The sequence below is a fragment of the Zophobas morio genome, unplaced genomic scaffold (assembly GCF_036711695.1).
Source record: "Zophobas morio isolate AGI-343-1 ecotype UQ-CSIRO unplaced genomic scaffold, CSIRO_AGI_Zmor_V1 ptg000012l, whole genome shotgun sequence".
Taxonomy (NCBI): domain Eukaryota; kingdom Metazoa; phylum Arthropoda; class Insecta; order Coleoptera; family Tenebrionidae; genus Zophobas; species Zophobas morio.
Genome location: NW_026972117.1, coordinates 16991844 through 17015707, shown reverse-complemented (window position 1 = coordinate 17015707; position 23864 = coordinate 16991844). Strand labels below are relative to the sequence as shown.

Here is a 23864-nt window from a genome sequence, read left to right as displayed (position 1 = left end):
ACATTAAAAAAAAACAGTTGAGACCCCCGAGAAGGTTTCACCGTCTTAAAAAAATACAGTTGAAGCCCCCGAAAAGGTTTCACATCCAAAAAAAAAAACAGTGGGGGACCTCGAGAAGATTTCACTTCCTCAAAAAAAAACAGTTGGGACCCCGAGAAGGTTTCTTCAAATTCTTAAAAAACCAGTTGGGACGGAACAAGGTTGTATCTTTTTAAAAAAAGGCAGTTGGAACCCCTGAGAAGATTTCACATTAAAAAAAAAACAGTTGAGACCACCGAGAATGTTTCACATTCTTAAAAAAATACAGTTGCGACTCACATTCTTTAAAAAAAAAGACAGTTGGCGACCTCGAAAAGATTTCACTTTCTCAAAAAAAAAAATAGTTGGGTCCCAGAGAAGGTTTCACATTCTTAAAAAAACAGTTGGGCCCCGGACGAGGTTTTACCGTCTTAAAAAAACAGTTGGGCCCCTGAGAAGACTTCACATTAAAAAAAAACAGTTGAGATCCCCGAGAAGGTTTCACCATCTTAAAAAAATACAGTTGAAGCCCCCGAAAAGGTTTCACATTCAAAAAAAAAAAAACAGTTGGGGACCTCGAGAAGATTTCACTTTCTCAAAAAAAAACAGTTGGGACCCCGAGAAGATTTCTTCACATTCTTAAAAAACCAATTGGGACGGAACAAGGTTTTATCTTTTTAAAAAAAGCCAGTTGGAACCCCTGAGAAGATTTCACATTAAAAAAAAACAGTTGAGACCACCGAGAAGGTTTCACATTCTTAAAAAATACAGATGGAACTCACATTCTTTAAAAAAAAAAGACAGTTGGCGACCTCGAAAAGATTTCACTTTCTAAAAAAAAAAACAGTTGGGTTCCCGAGAAGTTTTCACATTCTTAAAAAAACAGTTGGGCCCCGGACGAGGTTTTACCTTCTTAAAAAAAACAGTTGGGACCCCTGAGAAGACTTCACATTAAAAAAAAACAGTTGAGACCCCCGAGAAGGTTTCACCATCTTAAAAAAATACAGTTGAAGCCCCCGAAAAGGTTTCACATTCAAAAAAAAAAAAACAGTTGGGGACCTCGAGAAGATTTCACTTTCTCAAAAAAAAAACAGTTGGGACCCCGAGAAGGTTTCTTCACATTCTTAAAAAACCAGTTGGGACGGAACAAGATTTTATCTTTTTAAAAAAAGGCAGTTGGAACCCCTGAGAAGATTTCACATTAAAAAAAAACAGTTGAGACCACCGAGAAGGTTTCACATTCTTAAAAAAATACAGTTGGGACTCACATTCTTTAAAAAAAAAGATAGTAAGTTGGCGACCTCGAAAAGATTTCACTTTCTCAAAAAAAAAAACAGTTGGGTCCCCGAGAAGGTTTCACTTTCTTAAAAAGACAGTTGGGACACCCGAGAAGGTTTTATAGTCTTAACAAACGACAGTTGGGGCATCCGAGAAGATTTCACATTCTTTAAAGAGACAGTTGGGGCCACCAAGAATCTTTCAGATTCTTAAAAAAAGAGATTATTTTGGGGCCCCGAGGTTTCTTTACATTCTTAAAAAAAAACTGTTGGGGCCCCGGAGAAGGTTTTATCTTCCTAGAAAAAGGTATTTGGGACCCATGAGAAGATTTCACATTAAGAAAAAGTTGAGACCCCCGAGAAGGTTTCACTTTCTTGATAAAAATACAGTTGGGGCCCCCGAAAAGCTTTCGCATTCTTTAAAAAAAAAGAAAGTTGTGGACCTCGAGAAGATTTCACTTTCTCAAAAAAAAAAACAGTTGTGTCCCCGAGAAGATTACACTTTCTCAAAAAAAAAAACAGTTTGGCCCCGACAAGGTTTCTTTACATTCTTAAAAACCAGTTGGGACCGAACAAGGTTTTATCTTTTTAAAAAAAGGCAGTTGGAACCCCTGAGAAGATTTCACATTAAAAAAAAACAGTTGAGACCACCGAGAAGGTTTCACATTCTAAAAAAAATACAGTTGGGACTCACATTCTTTTAAAAAAAAGACAGTTGGGGAAAGAAAAGATTTCACTTTCTCAAAAAAAAAAGTTGGGTCCCCGAGAAGGTTTCACTTTCTTAAAAAAAACTGTTGGGGCCCCGGAGAAGGTTTTATCTTCCTAGAAAAAGGCAATTGGGACCCCTGAGAAGATTTCACATTAAAAAAAAGTTAAGACCCCCGAGAAGGTTTCACTTTCTTGATTAAAATACAGTTGGGGCCCCCGAAAAAGTTTCATATTCTTTAAAAAAAATTAAGTTGGAGATCTCGCAAAGATTTCACTTTCTCAAAAAAAAAAAAACAGTTGGGTCCCCGAGAAGGTTTCACTTTCTCAAAAAAAAAAAACAGTTGGGGCCTCAAGAAAGTTTCAAATTCTTTAAAAAAAAGAAACTTGAGGGCCTCGAGAATATTTCAGATTCTTAAAAAGAAACAATTAGGACTCCCGAGAAAGGTTCACATTATTTAAAAAAAAGACAGATGGCGGCCCCGAGAAGAATTCGCATTCTTAAAAAGTGTTGCGAACATTATTTCGACCGAAATTCTTTCGCCCCTGAATCTTCTTTAAAATATTATAAAATTTTAGTTCGAAATTTTCGTGTTGTGATAACCTCTATTAAGTAAAAACTAGTGGAATAACTGACACCCCGAAATCGGCAAAAGTGTGGAAAATATGGAATATGCTTATTTAAAGCAGATAGCCAACAGGAAAAAATGTAGGTGTTCTCAATTTCTCAGTACATGCTTAACTTCGACGATATATCATGCCGTCCATAACCTTAAACTATTTGCAAGATTTCACATTCATTAAATTGTAGAACATTGTTATAAAATTTTAATTTTATTCACAAAATCTAAAAGCGAAAAATAAAAACTCAACACGGATTCATAAATCACACACCTTATTTTATAAAATTTAAACAGTATTTGTTCGGCAGAATTGTAAAATGACGTCATCATTTTTTGTCGGGCCATAAACGAGCTTTTGAAAGTTTCCGTATTGCAAGTGATTTGTTCTCCAAGAAAATGGTCCAGGAACTTAAAACTTCCGTTACATTTTCAATTGTATGAGGAAATACCCGAGGTAAAACTTTTTCTCTTTCTATCGTATGCACTTTGTCTGAGACAAAAAATTACCAAATTTTGAGTATGTCGTAGAAATTTTATGCCAAATTTTGAAATTTGTCATCAGAATTATTTGTCAAACAGAATATTTAGTTTATTTAACGTTTTACTACTTAATTCTGAACAGTATGTGTTGGATTATCTAGAAATAAACACGATGTTGTGCAAGTTAAGGAAAAAAGCAAAATAGAACTAGTGGCAGAATTGTTAAAAATTTCTGAAAAATCTTTATATAATTTGCAAATCTCGGATCAATGGTGTTAGCACACGAGATAATCCTTAATTTTTTTCATTGAAATCAAAAATCATGCGAAGCGCTTTTTCATTCAAAGTTGGTGTTTTCATATGGAACGACCCTATATTTTTTTAGAAACTTAATTCTTTGTGCTGCGATGTAGTCAAATCCTGCTACCAACTTACCTATTAGTGTAGAAATAAATTTTTGAATAGATAGTTCATACCCCAACAATAAGACGATTAACTATAGTAACTAGAAGTTTTTTTGATCGCTCGTTATAAGAGACCGTGGGCGTTTTGTTTTGAGCGTATATTTAAATAAGAACTTGCGCTCATTGTTATTAACTATATTTCGTAATCCACTTATTGCTTGTCACTTTTGACTACACACCGCCTCTGACAAACCACCACCACCCTCCTTTACAAAAACAACCGCTTTTCTCCCTCGTCCGCCTCGTCGAAAATTATGTTGTTGTGAGATATCAATGATCCGTTATAATATTGTTGTAACTCTTGAAAAGCTCCGCTTCCTGAAACGGGAGATTTCAACGCCCAGCGCGGCCACAAAAGCCATTCCGCTACATCTGTATCCGAATCTGCTTAGGGCCGGCAAATCTGCACAGAGGCGGCTTTCATTGCGGGCATTGTGCGTGCGTAAGACGCCGCAGGGGGCAGCTTGCCCCCCGCCGCTAACGCACACACAACAATGTGCTTTTTTATGCCCCATTGTGCCGCGTGTTTGTACGACTGCGTTTTTATTTCCATGTTTGTTGCTTTGCTTGTTTCCCCTTTCGTGTGAACCGACCGGATTATTTCCATATTAATATCCTCCACGGACGATTGGTTCGGAGAGTCCTGGCTTCCAGGAGCCAGCGGTGCGCTAAAGTTGAAAGCCGACGATGACGTTAATCACCGCGGCTCTGAAAAGTTGCGTTCTTATTGCGTGATTTAACAAGAAAAGTCGAGCTTGGGAGTGTAGTTTAGTGCTGCATGGTTGGTAAGCATAGGCGCCGCGGAATTGACGGGATAAGAGTTTTTCTTTATTTGTTATAGGTAGATCTGCATTAAATCATGATGAAAAAAAAAATGAGTAATGAGCAGCGGAAGCGATATAGTAGGTAGTGGTATGAAACTGGTAGGAGATTGCGAAAGGTTTTTGATTTTTGATTTTTTAGGTAGGTAGGTAGGCTGTATGTAATTAATATTTTCTCGTTCCTTTTTGGAATAACTTCTCACCACGCTAGAGTGCAACATTGTATACCTATAATTTGTATGCAGTGTATCTACAAAATATGCATATCACACTTAACTGCAGTCACATTTTAGGAAAAAAATTAATTTCCAAATTTTCTATAATAATAAATATTGTCACAACCATAGCATGAAATGAAGAATTTAGTCGTGACAGATTTCTAATGTTTTTTATGTTAATGTATAGTCTTAAACGAGTTTCCCTCTGTTTTCTTTTAGTATTAATACCTTATTAGTCTAACAAAATGTCAACTATTCCTATTCTGTTTAAAATTTATAGTCTTATACGTAGTTAGTATTTCAATAAATTATTATGAAACACAATTTTGATTTTTTTTTAAACGTCTATGTATTGAAATAAAAAATATGGGTGGATTTACTTGGCGATTTTGAATTACCGTCATCAAAATTGGGTGAGGATAGATAGATAAATTTTATTCTACAATTATGATTTTGTTTCAAAAATTTACACATTCATAATATTTTGCATATTTTAGATAGAACTTATCTAGCAAAATTTTGAGATTACATCATCAATTTTTTGGAAGGGAAAAGCAGATATATTAAGAAAAAAGGCAAAATATAAGCCCCGCCCACCCGCCCTGTTTCAGTTGTGATATATATTTTTTAATCGTCGAGATACAAAGGAACGAAATTTAATAGCAAAATCCTTATTATTTCTCTACAAGAGGTTACCATGTAAGACACGCTTTTGAGCATCGTGTTATTCAAAGAATACTATGTATATTAACAAAAGATTAAATCCAGAGATTGTAATTTAGTTTTCATTTGTTTTTACCGTTTTAAATGTGTTTTAAGTTTCTGAGAATAAAAAAACATCACAACGGACATGCGGTTGGTGGACGGGTTATATATTTTGCATTTTTTTTTTCTTCGTACACATAGTATTTTTTGAACAACACGATACTCAAAAACATCTTTTTAATTCCCTGTAAAGAAATAAGTATTTTTCAGTTAAGCTCGGTCCCGTTGATTCACGGCGAATAAAAAAAATTATCACAATTGAGATAGGGCGGGTGGGCGGGGTTACATTTTGCCTTTTTGTTTTAATATGTGTAGACTTCTTTTCATAGCATGAAACTTAAAACACGTTTAAAATGGAAAATTTGTATAAGGAAATATTGATTTTATAAATAGGCTCCGCCCCATAATTGCAAAATTCATGTTTCTGTGCAAAAATGTACCACTTTAACCATATTCTAAGTGTTCTCGGTTCGGATCATGTTTTCTATTCGTCGTAAGCCGAGGGGCGGAGCTTAATTGTAAAATCCTTATTTTTTACGAGAAATTATCATGTGACATATATTCTTAAGTAATCGTTTTATACAAAGAAAACTAAATATATTAATTAAAAAAGAAAACCAAAAAAGAAGCTCCACCCATCTGTCTCGATTTCAATCGTGATGAATTTTCATTCGTTGTCAAACCGAGGGGCGGAGCGTAATTGCAAAATCGATATTTTCCTATACAAATTTACCATTTTAAACACGTTTTAAGTTTCTTGTTGTGAAAAAATGACTATACATATTAAGAAAAAAAAGGCAAAATGTAAGCGTATTGTCCATCTAACGACCGGATATTTTCATATTTTCTAAACGGTTCTGATAAGCAGATAAGCTCCGAAGCTATACTGCTTAGGGATATCGTATTACCAACTACCCCCTAACCAGCTAACTAAAATCTGTGCAATCATCCCCACCAACAATTTGATGACATCATCAAAAATTTTTGCTTAATAAATGCTATATAAATTTTACAAACTTCTATAATCTAAAAAAAAACGGATACCGGAAAAAACAAATTTTATCAGTGGCTGTGTTTAGTAACTCATAAGGACGGTATTTGTAACACCATAGAAAAGAAATTTTGGTAATATTATACCAAGAAGTAATCACCAATGACCAAAAAATTGCTAAATTTCAATTTGATGCAATTTCACTCAATAGTTCCAAAATTGAACTAAATTTTTCTTAGATAGAATACCCATTTTTTAACACATTTGTTCCTTCCTATGCATTAAAATTGGAATCTATTTTTGAAATTTTTGTGCGATGTTGCCACGTTATTCTAATTTATTGAAATATTTTTGTCGGTGCAAAGGTTTGCAAAAAAATTGCAATAGGATTACTTTTAAAATCTGTGTAACAAGTTTTGTGGAGAAATACGCAAAGGTACAAGCTTTATAGTGGTGTAAAATAAATCTATTGTTAATTTTCACAGTATTTATTAAAAAAAGTCTAAAATATTTTTTGTTTTTTGTTAAATATTTTCTGCATCAAAATCTATATCTTTATTAGTTCTACATTTTTTTTTTATAAACATTCCGTATAATAAAATGTAATTCAACTGAACTAAAATAAAGCGCATATCTCTGTCTATCTTTCCACAAAATATTGAAAATCAAATTATGAAAATAACCCTATTGTGATTTTTTGTGAACCCTTGCCTTGCTAAAAAAATTCGCATCGGAATTTCAAAAATAAAGTGGTAAAAACCTGCAATGAGGCTAATCAGACTACGCAGAAATATATAGAGTACTTATTGCATTTAAAAAAACTATTTGTATATTATGCCTTAAAAACAGAACACTCTGTATTGTTGAAAACTATATAACTTTATACTAACTAATGAAATATCAAGTAGCGCGTGGTTATAGTGTCTCACTCTGTATATTCAGTGTGCCAACCATCTAATGAAGGATGATTATAACGGGTGATCAAAAAGTTTTTACATTAGAGTTAGCCATGGAAATATTTGTCATGTCTTTGATTACACCGTAAATATCATGCATAACCTCATTTGTATTTCAATAATTTGGATTTTTAACATTTACATTTTAATCAAAGACATGATTTCAAATATTTCCATGGTCAACTCTAATCTAAAAACTTTTTGATCACTCGTTACTTCTATCGTGGATGACTAAACAGTGTGCAGATTTTTTCAAATATACAAGCTGTTCCTTTTATAGGCTACATAGTTAACTCATATTACACAAAAAGGAGAAAAATTATGTTAAACACCAGTTTATTCATCATCGGTTTTCAATATATTTCTTGTTTCGTGGAAAAATGGCTTTAATTCAAAATTGACTCCACCACTCAAAAATGAAGGTTTGGAATGTTGCATAAAGCTTTTTAGTCAATTTGCCTTCACTAGAAAAATTGAATTAAGCTGACTTATATATAGGCTGTTTCAATTTAGAACTGATTACTATCCTGGTATTCTTCGAATTTTGTTATTTTAATTTTTTTTTTTTATTTTTAAACTGGCTTTCTTTTGATATCAAATCAGTTGGAGTTCAATCTAAGTAAGAATAATTCCAAAAAACAGTAGAATGGAACCTGAAGAAATTGGGTGTGAAGAGATAAGCTGCTAAAACGTTAATGTTATAAAATACAGGATGTCCTATTTAAATTGCGAGATTTTAATGAGCGATTATCTAAAAATTACCAAAAAATTCAGGGACTTAGATCTCGATGTGCTAGTACCATAAATATAGCGCGATCAACATTAGACACGTATATTAAAAACAGTACTGTATTCTCAAATTTTCTGAAAAATGGAGTGAGTTGTTCTTGTTTTAATTAATGCAATAAATTGTTGATTGATTTTTTGAGTCACCTGTATAAGTAATTTTAAAAAGTATGCATGATTAAAACACAAATATAGTGTCATAGTATTTTGTATATTTCAGAGAAGATTTATTCGGCAAAATTTTAAGATGATGCCATCAATTTTTTACGAGGGGATAAACGAATAAATTTTGATTTAGAACATTCGGTTGTGCAGCCTCAAAGTTAAATTGCAAAATGTTGTTATATAATTTTGATTTTTTTTCTCCAAAATATGGATATCTTGATACACCACAAGTACAGGAGTATTTTATTTTATAAAATTAGAAACAAATTTACTATTGTAAATATTGGAGATGACGATATTCCATTGGTGATGGGAATGATTATCCAAATTTTGTTTATAGTTTTACCAATAACAAAATTTAACAACACTTGACTAAAATATTACTGAATTTCAATGTCATGCAATTTCACTAACTGGTTTCTAAATTGATGTATCGATAAGTTAAATTTTAAAATTAATCATAATTGTCAGAAATGTTAAATTGTTTGAAAAAAAAAAAACGCACCAAAAATGGAGCATTACGTGCAAATAAATCCAAAATATTTATCTGCTATTTCCCTACTGTACTGAAAATAAACACCATTTAGGAAAGTTTGTTATTATTATGTTATTATTACGTACGGTGCGATCGGATGGTATAAGGTAACATGAGGCTCTCCAAATTTAATACCATGCTCAAACAAATAACAGTAGTTTAAAGGATCATCAATTTAAATACGGATAACTATTACACAGTGATTGAATGGGCGAAACATATATTTCTCGTTTTAAGGGGCGGCTTTACAACCCTTACACTAAAAAGTTATTGCAGTTTTTTTCCAATTTTTAATCCTCCTGTGTAGAAGTTTTTTTAAAATCGAATCCATTAAAAAGTGATGGTTCAGAATTTCGGAATTGGTCAGATTTAATCGCTGCTTGCTTATTTTGTAATCACCACCGTCTCGTTCGCCACTTTAAAGATACGCTAAGACTAAAAACAATCTCGAAACCTTCAGAAATAATTAAAATGCGAACAGGTTAATTAGATTCAGATTTTTAAATTGATTTGAGGGCAAGTAACTTTCGGGAATTTTAATTTATAAATATTGATTTTGAAATTTATTTGTGACTCTGACTTAAAATTCATTCATTAGTGACATCGACGATCTTTTTAATGTGTGAAAGAATTTATTGTTAGAGATTATAGCTGCCAGAAAAAAAATAAAAAGTCGTCATAAATTAGCGAAGCGAAAAGGAAACATAATTATGTAGTATATGTTTGATAGTCCTGAAAAAGACCGCGGTTGCTTAATGATTTGAAAGAAAGAAACTTCTAATTTCTACTGAGGAACTGTACAAATAGTCTCAGAAATATGTACAATGGGAAGACTTTTCCTCTCACTGTGTTTAGATAACATCATTGACCTATGATGAAAAAACTGACATGTTAATTTTGCTTTGATATCACAAACTTTTTTAAGTTATCAACTAATAATTCTAGTGGAACTTTTTTAAGCAAAATTCTTGTAATAATAATAATAATAATAATAATAATAATAATAATTGACATTGCTATTCCTAACACAAACAACATTATTCAAACATACAACACCAAGATTTCAAAATATCTACAATTATCGATAGAAATGAAATCCATGTTGAATCTTAAAAAAATTTCAATTCTACCCCTAGTTATCTCTAATGTAGGTGTAGTTCCAAATAGCTTAGTTGAGAATTTAAAGTCTTTACATTTGAATGATTCAATAATTGTCAAAATTCAAAAAGCTGTTTTGTTAGGAACATGTCATATTGTTCGTAAGTTTCTTGAACAGTCTGATCATGTCAGTCAGATTAGATTAGCACCAGTAGGTCAGAGTAGTGTAGGTCACTTTTCATGTGATGCGCGGATAAATGGTGGGTAGTTACGATGGACTTTTGGGGATGGGGTGAGATTAGAGAATAATAGCAGACTAATTTGTATGCTGTAATTCTAGAATCTCGAAAGTTGTTCTGTTAATCTAATCAATGCATATCATTACTTGGTCTTAGTACCCGTAATGATAGAAGTCTTGCCTGAATGCCGGTCATTTCCGAGTCAGTGGTGGGTCTTAATAATAAACTTTAAAAATTTAATAGATCCAACGGCCAGAGGCCTTTACAGGAAAATATAGTACACATCAATTATTACAATACAAAAAACACTTACTAATCAATAGACGAAATTACTTAACACTAATGAATAATTGCAAAGTGAAATTATAACTGAGAGTAACTGAATAAGTTAACTAAAACATATACTTTTGCATAATACAGATCCTCTGCTATATTTACGACCACATAAATTTACATGATACAGTTTACACAAATATGTCATTTAATGCCTGATAAGTGATAACACTGCATTGCACACACGCATTAGTGTTATGATAACAGTAGTAAAATTAATTTGTTGACCAGTCAGACTTGAACAAGACCGCTCTGCGAAGTGTAATTAATACCTTATGTTATACGTTAAAATCGTTTGGTTTGTCGGAAAACTAACTATATCTGGTACCATAAATTTCAGTTAGATTTATACGTGAAAATTCAAACTATCACGATTGTCGTCGAATCTTTAAATTGGACTTTCATGCACCAGCTCCATATAACAAACAGCAAGGTGTTTTTTGACAAAACACTCGTAATAAAAAACTTTTTTTATTTGTTCTCGGCCCATTATCTTTACGAGTCGTCGATGTAAATTTTCCATCTTCCCTACATTTTCCTGGTTGAAGAGTCGTTGCGTGCTCGATATCTCTTCACCTCACGTCGTCGCAATTAAAAATTTGAATAAGTCCGGACTAGGCGACATAAATTACCAATAAATTCCGTTCAGGATTGCCTAATTAAAGTCTCTCTGTTTTATAGCCCCGCAACGTAAAAATAGTTCCATTTAAAATTAGGAGAACAAATTGTGAAATCCCATCATACGGTCCTCACCGTGCGTGATTTTATTTATTTTTGTTTTCTCTCTTTATTATTTTTTTTCGTGTTGCAGCACGGTCGGAGATAAGTACATAAAGGAACGGTTTGATTTGTACAGGGAATAATAGTCGGCCCCCTGTTGACTCAAACACGGGTATAATATGTAACATATGCCCGAGTGAGTCCATTCAGCTGATCGGCTCACAGTTTATACGGTTATAACGTTAAAGAGGCCGCAAATAGCCGCATCCATCAACCACTTTGGCTAAAACCCAATAATCCGCATCGGCGGTGCGGATGATGGGCCGTGAAAAGTGAAAACACCTGAGAAATTTGAGCACACGAGGCGATTAGGTTCTAATTTTTGGCACTTTGTTGTCGGACGGTGACAAAGTGGAAGGGGTCCCGAAGATGTCGCCCAAAATTCGGTATAATTGAGATTGATTCTGGACCATGTTTATGCTTTGATGTGCTTTCATTTTTTAAATTAGTTGTTAATATCTTGGGTTTGTAAAGACTACAGGAATTGGCTGCAGTGTCTGATTAAGACTAAGCGGATACATTTTTCATTTATTTTAATAAAATCTCGAAAAATTCAAAATGCAGAGTATGTTTTTAAACTAGATAATATACACAGTGTCGCCAGCATAATGATCATCAAGAAACCTTATGATTTAACTAATCAATTAAATATTGAGAACTTGAGAACTTCACTTAATATTTATATAAAACTTAGAAAGAAATTATTTTTGCCTAATAATTGATCATTAATGCACATTGCATTTGGCTTTAACTACTAGAACATTTGGGTGCATTGTCCATTACCAGCACACATCTTCGTCTTCAAATTTGAAAAAATATCTAGTCCATCGTTTTCTAATAATCTCTGTCGTTATTTTTCGAATTTAATAAAAAGTTACATCTTTCTTAAAGGCCCAGATGACAACCCACATGCAAGATTGTAAATTTTGAACCCTCATTTGTAGTTTTTGCTGGGGTTAATTATCAAATTTGAAGTATGTACCTAAGGACAAATGGAAGAACCGTTTTGGTAAACCTATGTTTCGTCAAGTTACATCTTAAATAGAATTTAGAATTTTCTTAAAAAAGTAATTTTAGCTACGACATACCTATATTACACAAGGTTTTACGACCGTTTACTTCCCTGTGTTAGCAACCCTTATTAGTACTTAATATTTTTCAAAAGTTGTGTTTTTATGAACTCCGAATTATTTCCAAGCATCAACCAAAATTTTGTTTACAGTAAAATATTCATTCTTTTTTTTGAGTCGTTGCAGGTCTTTCCTGAATACAAAATTAATCAAATATTCTCAAGGGGATAAAATTGATCAGTTCCACATTAAAGAAATTTTGAAAACAAACATCCACGAATAAAAAAAACACGTTAGTCAGTCATTCTAGCCAACAAGAAGAAAAAAAACCTGATCCGTAAATTGTGAAAATTTTTATTGTGTACTTGTGATTTATCATTCCATTCACGATTTTCAGAATTGGCTATACAGGGTGACTCAAAAAATTAATGAATGCGTCAATTTATTTTACCTCTTTGAAATTTTAAGACGTTTTAAAGTTACTATAAGCGTGATAGATTTGTAATAATCAAAATATATCTGATTATCCCCTTCCAAAAAATGGATGCCGTCATCTCAAAATTTTGCCGAATAAATCCTACCTACTCTACTCTACTTGGGGTTTGTCAGTGCATTCAAATTTTTTAGACCTACACAAAATTAATGAATCAAGCAATTTAATTTTACATTTTTCACAAAATTTAAGTATTCAATATTGACATTATTAATATTACATTGCTTCCATCCAAATTTATATACGTGCCCTTGTTAAATGTTGATGGCGAAAATTTTGTTGTGGAAAACTCACTTGAAAAAACGCATAGCATGCGGCTTTTTTTATTATTTTTTAATTGAACAATTCACACATATCTTTTTAACTTAGAAGGGTCATCATAAAAAATCTCAAAATTAACTTTTACATATAATTTTTCAAAGAAGCGGTATTTGTTCGGCTGTCTTCAGGGGCGAGGGAATTTCGAAAACGGTAAAACTAGAGTTAGTCGTTTTTGAAATAATAAAAAAAAGAGTTATCGTTGTTTTAATTATTATTTAATAATTTTCTGAGATGATGGCAACAGTTATTTGGAGAAAATAGACAAACAAAATTTGTTGATGTTTTTTAATTTGTTAATGTTCTATAGAATATATAGAAGAATAATTATAATTATCACAACGATGTGTCTTATTTAGATTTCTAAAAACAAGTCAAGTTTCTTAAAAATATATATGTAAATAAAAAAATCAATTTTGGGTATTTTTTTAATTCATGTTTAATAAAAATATCGTGGGGTGCATTATCATAGCAGGTAAAATATCACGCAGTGCTGTATTAAATGAGATTTTTCAAGTAAAATTTTACGATTTAATAAAAAAATGCGTTTAATAAACTTTTGCAATGACGTCATTAATTTTCTAAATGGGGTGTCTAAATAAATTTTAATTCATGTTTTGTGACCGTTAAATTAATATAAGTGTCAACAAATTTTGCCATTTAGATCCCAAAAAAAATAAAATAAAATTTCATTTCTTTATATTAAACCCTTTGTTTTCCTGTGATAGTCCGCACCAAATATATTTTCTTTAGTATTTTCCCATCGACACGATGTTCTTAAAATCCTACTAAAATTGCATAATTTTTCTAGTAATTAATAAGATGGAGACAAGTCAGACTAGAACACCGTTTTTGTAACGTTGGCGCTCTTTTAACATAACTCGTAATGTCATAGTTTTTTCCTAAAAAAAATGTATCAAAGGTTATTTCGACAGGATTTTCCTGGTCCCTTAGGTCAACAAATTCCGCTACTCAGCGAGTTTTCCCTTTTGAACATGTTCCAATCAGCATTATTTCATCAAGGACACGTATGTCAATTTTGACACGTACATTGTAATACTAATAATAAAATACTTTAAGTATATTAGTTTACAAAATTTATATAACATTTACCAAGCAAAATTTTTGTATATCATCAAATTTGTTGGTTGGGATGATCGCACAGATTTTGGGTAGCTGGTTAGGGTGTAGATGCTAATATGATATCCCTAAGGAGTAGCTTCCGAGCTTATCTGCTTATCAGCACCGTTTAGAAAATATGAAAGTATCCAGTCGTTGGATGAACAATACGCTTACATTTTGCCTTTTTTACTATGTCTAGTCATCTTTTCACAACAAAAAACTTAAAACATGTTTAAAATGATAAATTTCTATAGGGACATACTACGATTGAGATAGAGACATATGGTTTTCTTTATTAATTAATACATTTAGTTTTCTTTGTATAACACGATTACTTAAGAACATATTTCACATGGTAATTTCTCGTAGGAAAATAACGATTTTACAATTCGGCTTACGACGAATAAAAAAAATCATCATTCATCAGAATCGAGGTAGGGCGGGTGGGCGGGGCTTATATTTTGCCTTTTTTTTTCTTAATATACATTGCCATCTTTTTACAACAAGAAACATGAGTAAATTGGTACTTTTTTGCATGGAAATATGGATTTTGCAATTGTGGGGCAGAGCCTAATTGCAAAATCGATACCTATTTTTTAAACTTAAACATGTTTTAAGTTTGATGTTGTGAAAAGAAGTCTACACATTAAAAAACGGCAAAATATAAGCTCCGCCCACCCGCCCTATCTCAATTGTGATGATTTTCTTTTATTCACCGTGAACCAAGGGGACGAAGCAAAATACTTATTTCTTTACAAGAAATTAAAAACATGTTTTTGAGTATCGTGTTGTTCAAAGAATACTAAGGATATTAAGAAAAAAAAGGCAAAATATAAGTGTAAAGATTTAACTAATAAAAGATTTGACTAATAAAAAAATTGTTCGAAAGTAATTTCCGAACATTTATTTATGGTAATTTCTATAGAAAAGCTAAACGACATTCTATAATTTTTGTTTGTCTACGACATCCAAATTTTTTTTGATGATATTCTGTATATATTCTTTCCAAATTTTTGTAAAGGTTGTTTTTCTGAATACATTAATATACTGTACTTTAACTATCCATACCCCGCCACATCGCATTCGAGCGCATTATGTTACGAAGACACACTTGTTTATATTTATATTATATTTCGTCTGGAGTGGCCATGATAGGAAACGGATTAACAATTGCTCCAAAAATAAGAATGCGTTTAATGATTTTCTCCATTTGAGAATGTTTCGATCACCATTATTTCAACAAGAACATGTATGTCAAATTGTGACACGTGCAGTGTAAAAAATTTCGATTTTTTTGCAAAAATTTGAATGCCTTGGGGAAACTCTGAAGACGCATTCATAAACAATAAGTACAGGAGTATGTTATTTTATAAAATTTAACCCCAGGTTACTATGAAAAAAAAATTTGAGGAGTTGTCATCACGTTGTTTATCGGTGGAGATGACTAGAAAAATTTTGGTTATCGTATTTTTATAATATTCCTAATATAAATATACGTTAAAATTTTGACAACAATCGGTGCAGTAGTTTCGGCTGATTAGCTGTGTAATAAAAATCCAGACACACGGCAGACAGGCAGGCAGACAGACAGACGGAAATGGGAGAAAAACTCAAACAAATGTAGGTGTATATTACGTATTATATAACATTTAAATTATTTTAAAGCAGAATCTTTTGAGATGACGTTCTCAAATTCTTGGTGGGAATGATCAGACAAATTTTGGTTAACGTTTTGCCATCTGGATGATCCTCAGATTAATTGTTCTACAACCTACTCCCCTTCATACCAAGTCTGAGTTTTCCCGAAATCTACTACTATGAACTTTTCGATCACAAAGAAAATAGGGTTTTAATTATTTTCAAAATAATTTTGTTTCCATTTTTCAATACCCTCTATAATAACAAAAAAAAGAGCCAGAAAAATTTTCTATTTTTAGCAGGAATTTGAAATTTTGTAACGTCACTTTTAAAATTTGGTGGATTTTCTTTCTTTTTCTGTGCTTTTTACATTTCTGGGTTTAAATTTCTGCTTTAATCACTGTTTCTTGGAATAGAAGTGATCCATTTTCTCCCGAGGATTAAATTTCCCAATAAAATCCCAAGGGATTAAATAGAAATATGTAAGATTAAATGAAAAGCCACACATGATAAAAAAGCGGGAAATGATTTCCTTTTCAAAAAGCGGTACGTTTAAATCTAAATGAACATTCCATATAGGAATCTAAGCAATCTACATATTGATTATTATTATTAATAGGACAACATCCTTGGGAACTGCATGAAGGAACATTTAAAAGCTGTTTTGCATATTTCAGTTTTTTGCATATTTTTCGATTTTTAAAAAATTTTACTATCGTTGCATGAATTTTGAAAATTGTTCATTAGGAACTGTTTATTAAGTCTGTAAAATTTTTGACACTTTTTTGACGTCTGATACTGATTTTCTCCCCCATGTTTGTAAGAAAATTTATATAATAATATTTATAATCTAAAAATAATGCTACATATTTACTATCGTAAAGGTTTAACGAGACCGTTATCTGAAAACAGGAATCATGTTTTTAAATTAGTTTAAATCGTAAACCTGATTTCCACTGTTATTACATATTTAATATCAATGAAATTGAATCACGTTTTTAATTTGGTTGTGGAAGATTAAATCTCAACGTGGAGGTTTTAACTGGTAGTGTTGATAGCTTCCTTTCCAAACTTATTATTTCAGTTTAATTCTTTGATTAATGTAGATCAACAGTAAAATTTATTACTAATAAACTCACGAATAATAACGTTATTTCCAATCTTATTGTTAATTTTCTTCAATAAATTATATTTACTCACCTTCTTCAAGAAACTCATGACGTCATCTCAAAATTTCAGTGAATACTTTTACTGTACTTAGAGAAGAGCAAAAATATGTAGCCAATGACATGTATAGAATATTGGTCACCCTTCTTCAGAAATGTCTATACGTTTTGGCCATCTTTTTTTTAAACGACGAAACATCTTCAATAGATCGAGGTTTAACATGGTAAAATTGATCTCCATTTTCTTCTGTCCACTAATTAGTGTTTAACATATTCCGTTATTAGTTAAAACTTATCTAAAAAAAACTACGACATTGTTCGCTCCCTTATTAGGAGATCTTACAAGACACTATAAGAAGTTCTCAGTATACACTGAATTTAACATTTAACCTACCTTGTACCTCTTTAGTGCTCTAACCTCACACGCAGAGAAAAAACCGTAACTTTTTGGAAATAGGAAGAGTTACGGGATGCCACCGCGCAAGATTTATGACAAGATGAATGAGTATGTGAATGAGATAAGAGCCAGCGGTAATTTAACAATTCAAATTCGTCAAGATATCAGATAAGCGAAATAAAAAATAAAAGAAACAAAAAACTCAAAGAATAAACAGAAACAAATTAACTTGCAGTCTTGTCGTAAACATATAATTTAAGCTTCTATATCATGAAAATGCCCGACGTTTGTCATGGTTTTGGCCACTTCCGATAATATCTAACACCTAATTTAGGAAACATAAAATTGCAAGAGCGAGCACACCGGCATGAATGAATGTACTATTGTTCCACTCGGGAATATCTAATTAAGCCGGAATTTATGAGTGGATAGTACGCGTCGTGGCCGCTTCGGCGCTGTGAACCGCTTCATTTATTTTATTACATCATAATTTAACCCGCACGCACCTCTATCTAGCCTCATCGCGGGGTCATCAGGCGGAAACGCGCTTATTGTTATTGTTGTTTTTCATGCACGTTTTCCTTTGATTTATTGGGCCCGTGGATTGTTTCGCACCAGGATTAACTAGATCTGCCGTCAAAATATCTTTGTTCCTATTATTTATTGCAATCAATAAGCTATAGCAACACTGGGGGGTATAACACGCACAGAAGACAAGATGATTGAAAATATAGTTTTTCCATAGAATTGACGATTTAATTAAATTGTCGAATTGAACGAATTCTGAAAGCATATTCAAATCTTGTTGAAGAATTGTGTATTTTTCTGAAGTCTGCTTTTGTTTTCAGGCTGTTCGGCATGAAGAGGTGTGCACGTTGCCAAGCGACGATCATCTCTTCAGAACTGGTAATGAGGGCCCGCGATCTCGTCTTCCACGTCCACTGTTTTTCCTGCGCCGTGTGCAACTCACCCCTGACCAAAGGCGACCATTTCGGGATGAGGGATGGGGCGGTGTTGTGTAGGTTACATTTCGAAATGCCCGTAACGGAGCCGCTTCCGCCCGGAATGTTCCCTCCCGGAATGCACCATTACCCGCCGCCGTTTCCCAGCCCGGAATTCCATCATCAGATACCTCCCCCGACTCCGGTCGAGCCAGTCGGTAAAGTTCCTTTCTTCAATGGGGCGCCTACGACGCCCAGGCAAAAAGGCAGACCTAGGAAGCGGAAACCCAAAGACTTGGAAGGGATGACGGCGAATTTAGGTACGTTAGAGTGGTTGGTTAATTATTTGCGATTATTCACAGAAGGTTTTGGGTTGTATAAATTACAACTTAACGTTATGTAAGCCTTTATAAAAAAGAACAGCCAAAAATACATCTATTGTCCTTATTGTCCTTTATAAATAGAAAGTTTAGGAAAATTTAATTAATTAAATTAAAAACTCGATTTTTGTTTCACCGCTTCAATACAACAGAAAAATATAGGTTGGAGTTAGACCTTGAGTTAAATCATTTTTCCTATTTATCGCTTAGTTTTTCGAAATTTTGGGTTTTAAAAGTTGAATTCAATACGTATAACATCACGGTTCATGAAGTAGTTTCCGAAAATTTACTAGATTTCAGGTTTCCAGAATTAGCTTCTCTGCTTAAAGACAGAAAATATTTATTAATGTTTGTTAGTGCCATTACGATTGACAATTCTATTATTTTGTATATTTTATTCTGACATAAAATAGTTAAAAACTACGCTCTAAAATTATTTTGAATTCTACAGAGTTCTGTTTTTAGGGCGTAACACACAAGGTAGTTTTTTTTAATGAAATACCCTATATATTTTTACATATTCTCATTAACACCTTCCTAGGATTTTTAACTTCAGTTTATTTTTTAAATTCTGATACGAGGTTGCCAGGTTATTCCAATTTTCTTAATTTTTTTGGCAACAGAAGGGTTCACAAAAAATCGCAATAGGGTTACTTTTATGGGAAAGGATAAATAAAAAATTACAAAAGTGAAATTTCGAAAAACTGAGAAATCGAAAAATTAAACAATTGAAAATTCGGAAAGTTGAATAATCCAAAAAATTTAATTTGGAAAATCAAAAATTGATAAAATTGAGAAATCGAATAATATACAATTTAAAACTCGAACCAACGAAAAGTCGAGAAATCGAGAAGTTAAAAAATCAGATAATTGAAAATTCAAGTTTAAAATTGGAAAAACCGTAAAATCGGAAAAAGTAAAATCGAAAAATTAAAGAATCCAAAAAGTAAAATCAAAAAATTAAAGAATCCAAAAAGTAAAATCGAAAAATTAAAGAATCCAAAAATTAAAAACCGAAAAATAAAGCAATCAGGAAATCGAAAAATCTGAAATTTAAAAAAACGGAAAATGGAAACTTCCACAAGTTGTAAAATCGAAAAATTGAAAAATCAAAACAAAAAAAAAACCTGAAAAATCGATAAATTAGGAAATCGAAAATTTGAATAATCGAAGAACTGAAAAACAGAAACAGAGAAATCCCAAATTTGAAGAACCGAAAAATTGAAAAATTGAAGAACCCAAAAATCGAGAAATTGAAGGATTGAAAACTGATACGTCTAAAAACTGAAAAATTGAAGGATCGAAAAATTGAAGAATCGAAAAATGGTAGCTACATATGTATATGTAAAGACTGAAAAATAGGATAATCGATTTGAAATAACAAGAAAAATTTTCTAGAAACACTCTTGTATATGAATATTTAATTAAATTAATATCACAACAAAGCGCGTATCTTTATTTATCTTTCGAAAAAATATTGTAACACAGATTTTACAAATGACCCTACTGCGATTTTTGTGAACTCTTCCATTGCTAAAATATTTTAAGAAAATTGGAATAATGTGGCAACGTCGCATCGGAAATTCAAAAATAAACTGTGGTTCTTAAGATTGAGAAGAGGTCAATTAAAGTATGTAAAGATAGAATAAGATGTGTCGTTTACAATTGAGAACTCGAAAAATTAAAGAATGGAAAATTCTGAAACTTGAATAAACGAAAAATTTAATTTGAAAAATCAAAAATTGATAAAATCGAAAAATCGAATAATATAAAATTTAAAAAATCGAACTAACGAGAAATCGAGAAGTTAAAAAATCAGATAATTGAAAATTCAAATTTAAAATTGAAAAACCCGTAAAATCAAAAAATTAAAAACCAAAAAATAAAGCAATCGAAAATGGAATTCAATATCCGACCAATTAATAATTCGAACAATCGAAAAATTAGAGGATCGATAAATTGATAGATCGAAAAACTCAAATCGAAAATCGAGAAATCAAAATATCTAAATTTTTTAATATTTATAAAATCGAAAAATTGAAATATCGGAAAACTGAAAAATAAAAAAATTGAAAAACCGGAAAATTGAGAAATCGAGGAATCAAGAAATCGAAAAATCTAAAATTTAAAAAATTGGAAAACGGAAAAACCGACAAATGGGAAAATCGGAAAATCGAGAAATCATAACCAAAAAAAAACTGAAAAATCGAAAATTTGATGGATCGAAAAACTGAAGAACTGAAAAATGATACCTACATATGTGAAGACTGAAAAATAAAAAAATCGATTTGAAAATAGCTATAATTAAAACATTTTCTAGAAACACTCTGTATATGAATATTTAATTTAATTAACACCACAACAAAGCGCGTCCCTTTATTTATCTTTCGAAAAAATATTGTAACATATTTTACAAGTGAACCTACGGCGATTTTTTTGTGAAGTCTTCCACTGTTAAAAATTTTTAAGAAAATTGGAATAGTGTGGCTACGTCGCATCTGAAATTCAAAAATAAACTGTGATTCTTAAGATTGAGAATAGGTCCATCAAAATATGCAAAGATATATAGGTTGTGTAGTTTAAAATTGAGAAACCGAAAAATTAAATAATGGAAAAATTCTGAAAGTTGAATAATCGAAAAATTTTATTTGAAAAATCAAAAATTGATAAAATCGGAAAATCGAATAATATAAAAAAATCGAATCAACGAAAAGTCGAGAAAGCGAGAAGTTCAAAAATCAGATAATTAAAAGTTCAAATTTAAAATTGGAAAAACTGTAAAATCGAAAAATTAAAGAATCCAAAAATTAAAAACCAAAAAGTAAAGCAATCGAAAATGGAACTGAATATCCAACCAATTGGTAAATAATTCGACACAATCGAAAAATTGAAAATTGGAAAATCGGGAAATCCAAATAACTAAATTTTATAATATAAAATCGAAAAATTGAAATATCGAAAGACTAAAAAAATCAAAAAATCGAAAAATCGGAAAATTGAGAAATCGAGAAATCAAGAAATCGAAAAATCTATAATTTAAAATATAGGAAAATGGAAACTTTGACAAGTTGGAAAATCGAAAAATCGAAAAATTGAAGAACCAAAAAATCCAAAAATTGAAGGACCCAAAAATCGAGAAATTTAAGAATCCAAAAACTGATACGTCTAAAAACTGAAAAGTCGAGAAATTGAAAGATCGAAAAATATTTACGTATTTCATTTTCAGTGGAAAAAAAATTCTGCTGCTGCTGTATCAAATGCAATTATTTTAGCATATGTTCGAATTGTCATATTTACAGGGTACTAGATCAAACTTTTCCCTTGAAGCTAAAAACAACGGCGTTTAGAAAATTTCAATTTTTCTATTCTTTCTTAAGATATAAGGATGCGGAGTTTTAACTGGGATATTCTGTATTGTAATTATTATTAGACCATAATACTTATCGTCAAAAAAAAACAACAAATTTTAAACGTGACGTTGCAAAATCTCAAATTACGTCTAAAAATATCTCTCTATGTAAATATTTTTTGTAATTACAAGTTGTATTGAAAAAGGGGGCAAAAATCTAACCGCCACAAAACAATTTATTTTTTTTTATATCGAACCTAAACAGAAATAATATCTTGATAAATTCAAACGGGAGCATAGTTTTAGAGATGATCTAACTTTTTGAATAAACATCCTACCATAGAAACTACTCCAGTCAGAGACAAGGCGTTGAAGTTTTGACAAAAATTCATTTTTCTTAAAACTCGACCAACAACAAAGACTTCGAACAAAAACATTTTTTCAGAATTTCTGCAATCAATAGTTTCGGAAGTTCTTCAAAATATTCGGCAGATTTCGAAAGCTGTTAGAAGACTTTTACAGTTGCTGGGAGTGATCTTAACCTCTTCGGACCTTAAAAATGACACTCACGGACTGTCAACTTGATCAACGGTAGACTAGTATTTTGATAATATTTGACAAAATGAATAATTTTATATTTTGAGGTTATGTGACTCCTTTGTGGATATGCATCTTTCAATTTCTCTTCTGTACTCTAATAAAACGCTTTTTCTCTTCACTTTTTATTTTCTGTTACCGATTTTGGGCTAACAAGAAGGGCAATGTGTAGCCCGAAACCGGAAACAGAAAATAAAAAAGGTTTAAAAAGTGGAGAGAAGAAGCGTTTTATTAGAACACAGAAAAAAAAAGGAATAATTTTGTTTCCTCGATACTTCATAATTTCTAGAATATAAAAAAGTAGGTCTCCCTTTTCCCTGTGTCGTCTATCGTTTGTCTGTTCCATGTAGTCTGTCTGTCGTCTTTTAGATATATTTTAAGAAAATCACGTGGATGGTAAAATGCTAACCAAAATTTATATGTTTATTCCCACGTACAACAGTTTCTTCACGAACTCCAATTTTCCAGAATTGTTAATACAGGCTGTCTCAAATGAACGAAACAATTTATTTTATTGAGTACTGTTGACATTAGCATTGCACTGAACGAAGTATGAATCAGTTTCTACTTTTTTAACATTACTGTGAGTTAAGTTAACTTAATCTTGTTGATATTGACGTATAATTTTTGTCAATTCTATGTTTATTTTCAAGAATATGTTGACCACCAACACTTAATTTTTTAGGTTTAAATGTGCTCAATACCCATTAGACGTCATTTGATTAGTATGCATTATTTCAGAGTCTGAACCATACGTCACAGATTTTTAGAATACACTTAAGTTAAAAATCTCTTATCTGAAAATGCGTTCTTCATCGTTTAAGCTGACTTGTATTTAATTTCGCCGTAGATAAGATATTTTTCTATTTTATTTATGAAGACAGGAGGCGTGCATTTGTAAGTTCAGTTTCCTTCCAACACTTTTCGTATCATGAACAAAATCACATAAAAAACCTGCCAACAGTGGCCAAACCTGTGTTAGACCACAGAGTAGTAAATATTTTATAACTATGTTGTATCAAAAAAAACTTAATTTGAGCTATAAACATTTTTAATTGTCAAAATTCACTACACGTTTTCGTGTAGCGAAGAACGATATGACAAATACCTCGTTTGCGAATACAAAAAAGCGAAACCCT

At 31.6% G+C, this 23864-nt stretch overlaps 1 protein-coding gene across 2 annotated transcripts in view; it reads left to right on the top strand.

Annotated features, from left to right (window-relative positions):
• The window catches only part of Ap (apterous), a 251371-nt gene that overhangs the window by 182924 nt on the left and 44583 nt on the right, over positions 1 to 23864 (top strand). For both annotated transcript variants that reach the window (XM_064054613.1, XM_064054612.1), the window contains exon 3: positions 18307 to 18719. In XM_064054613.1, the coding sequence (XP_063910683.1) occupies positions 18307 to 18719 (413 nt within the window). The remainder of the gene's footprint in view (positions 1 to 18306; positions 18720 to 23864) is intronic.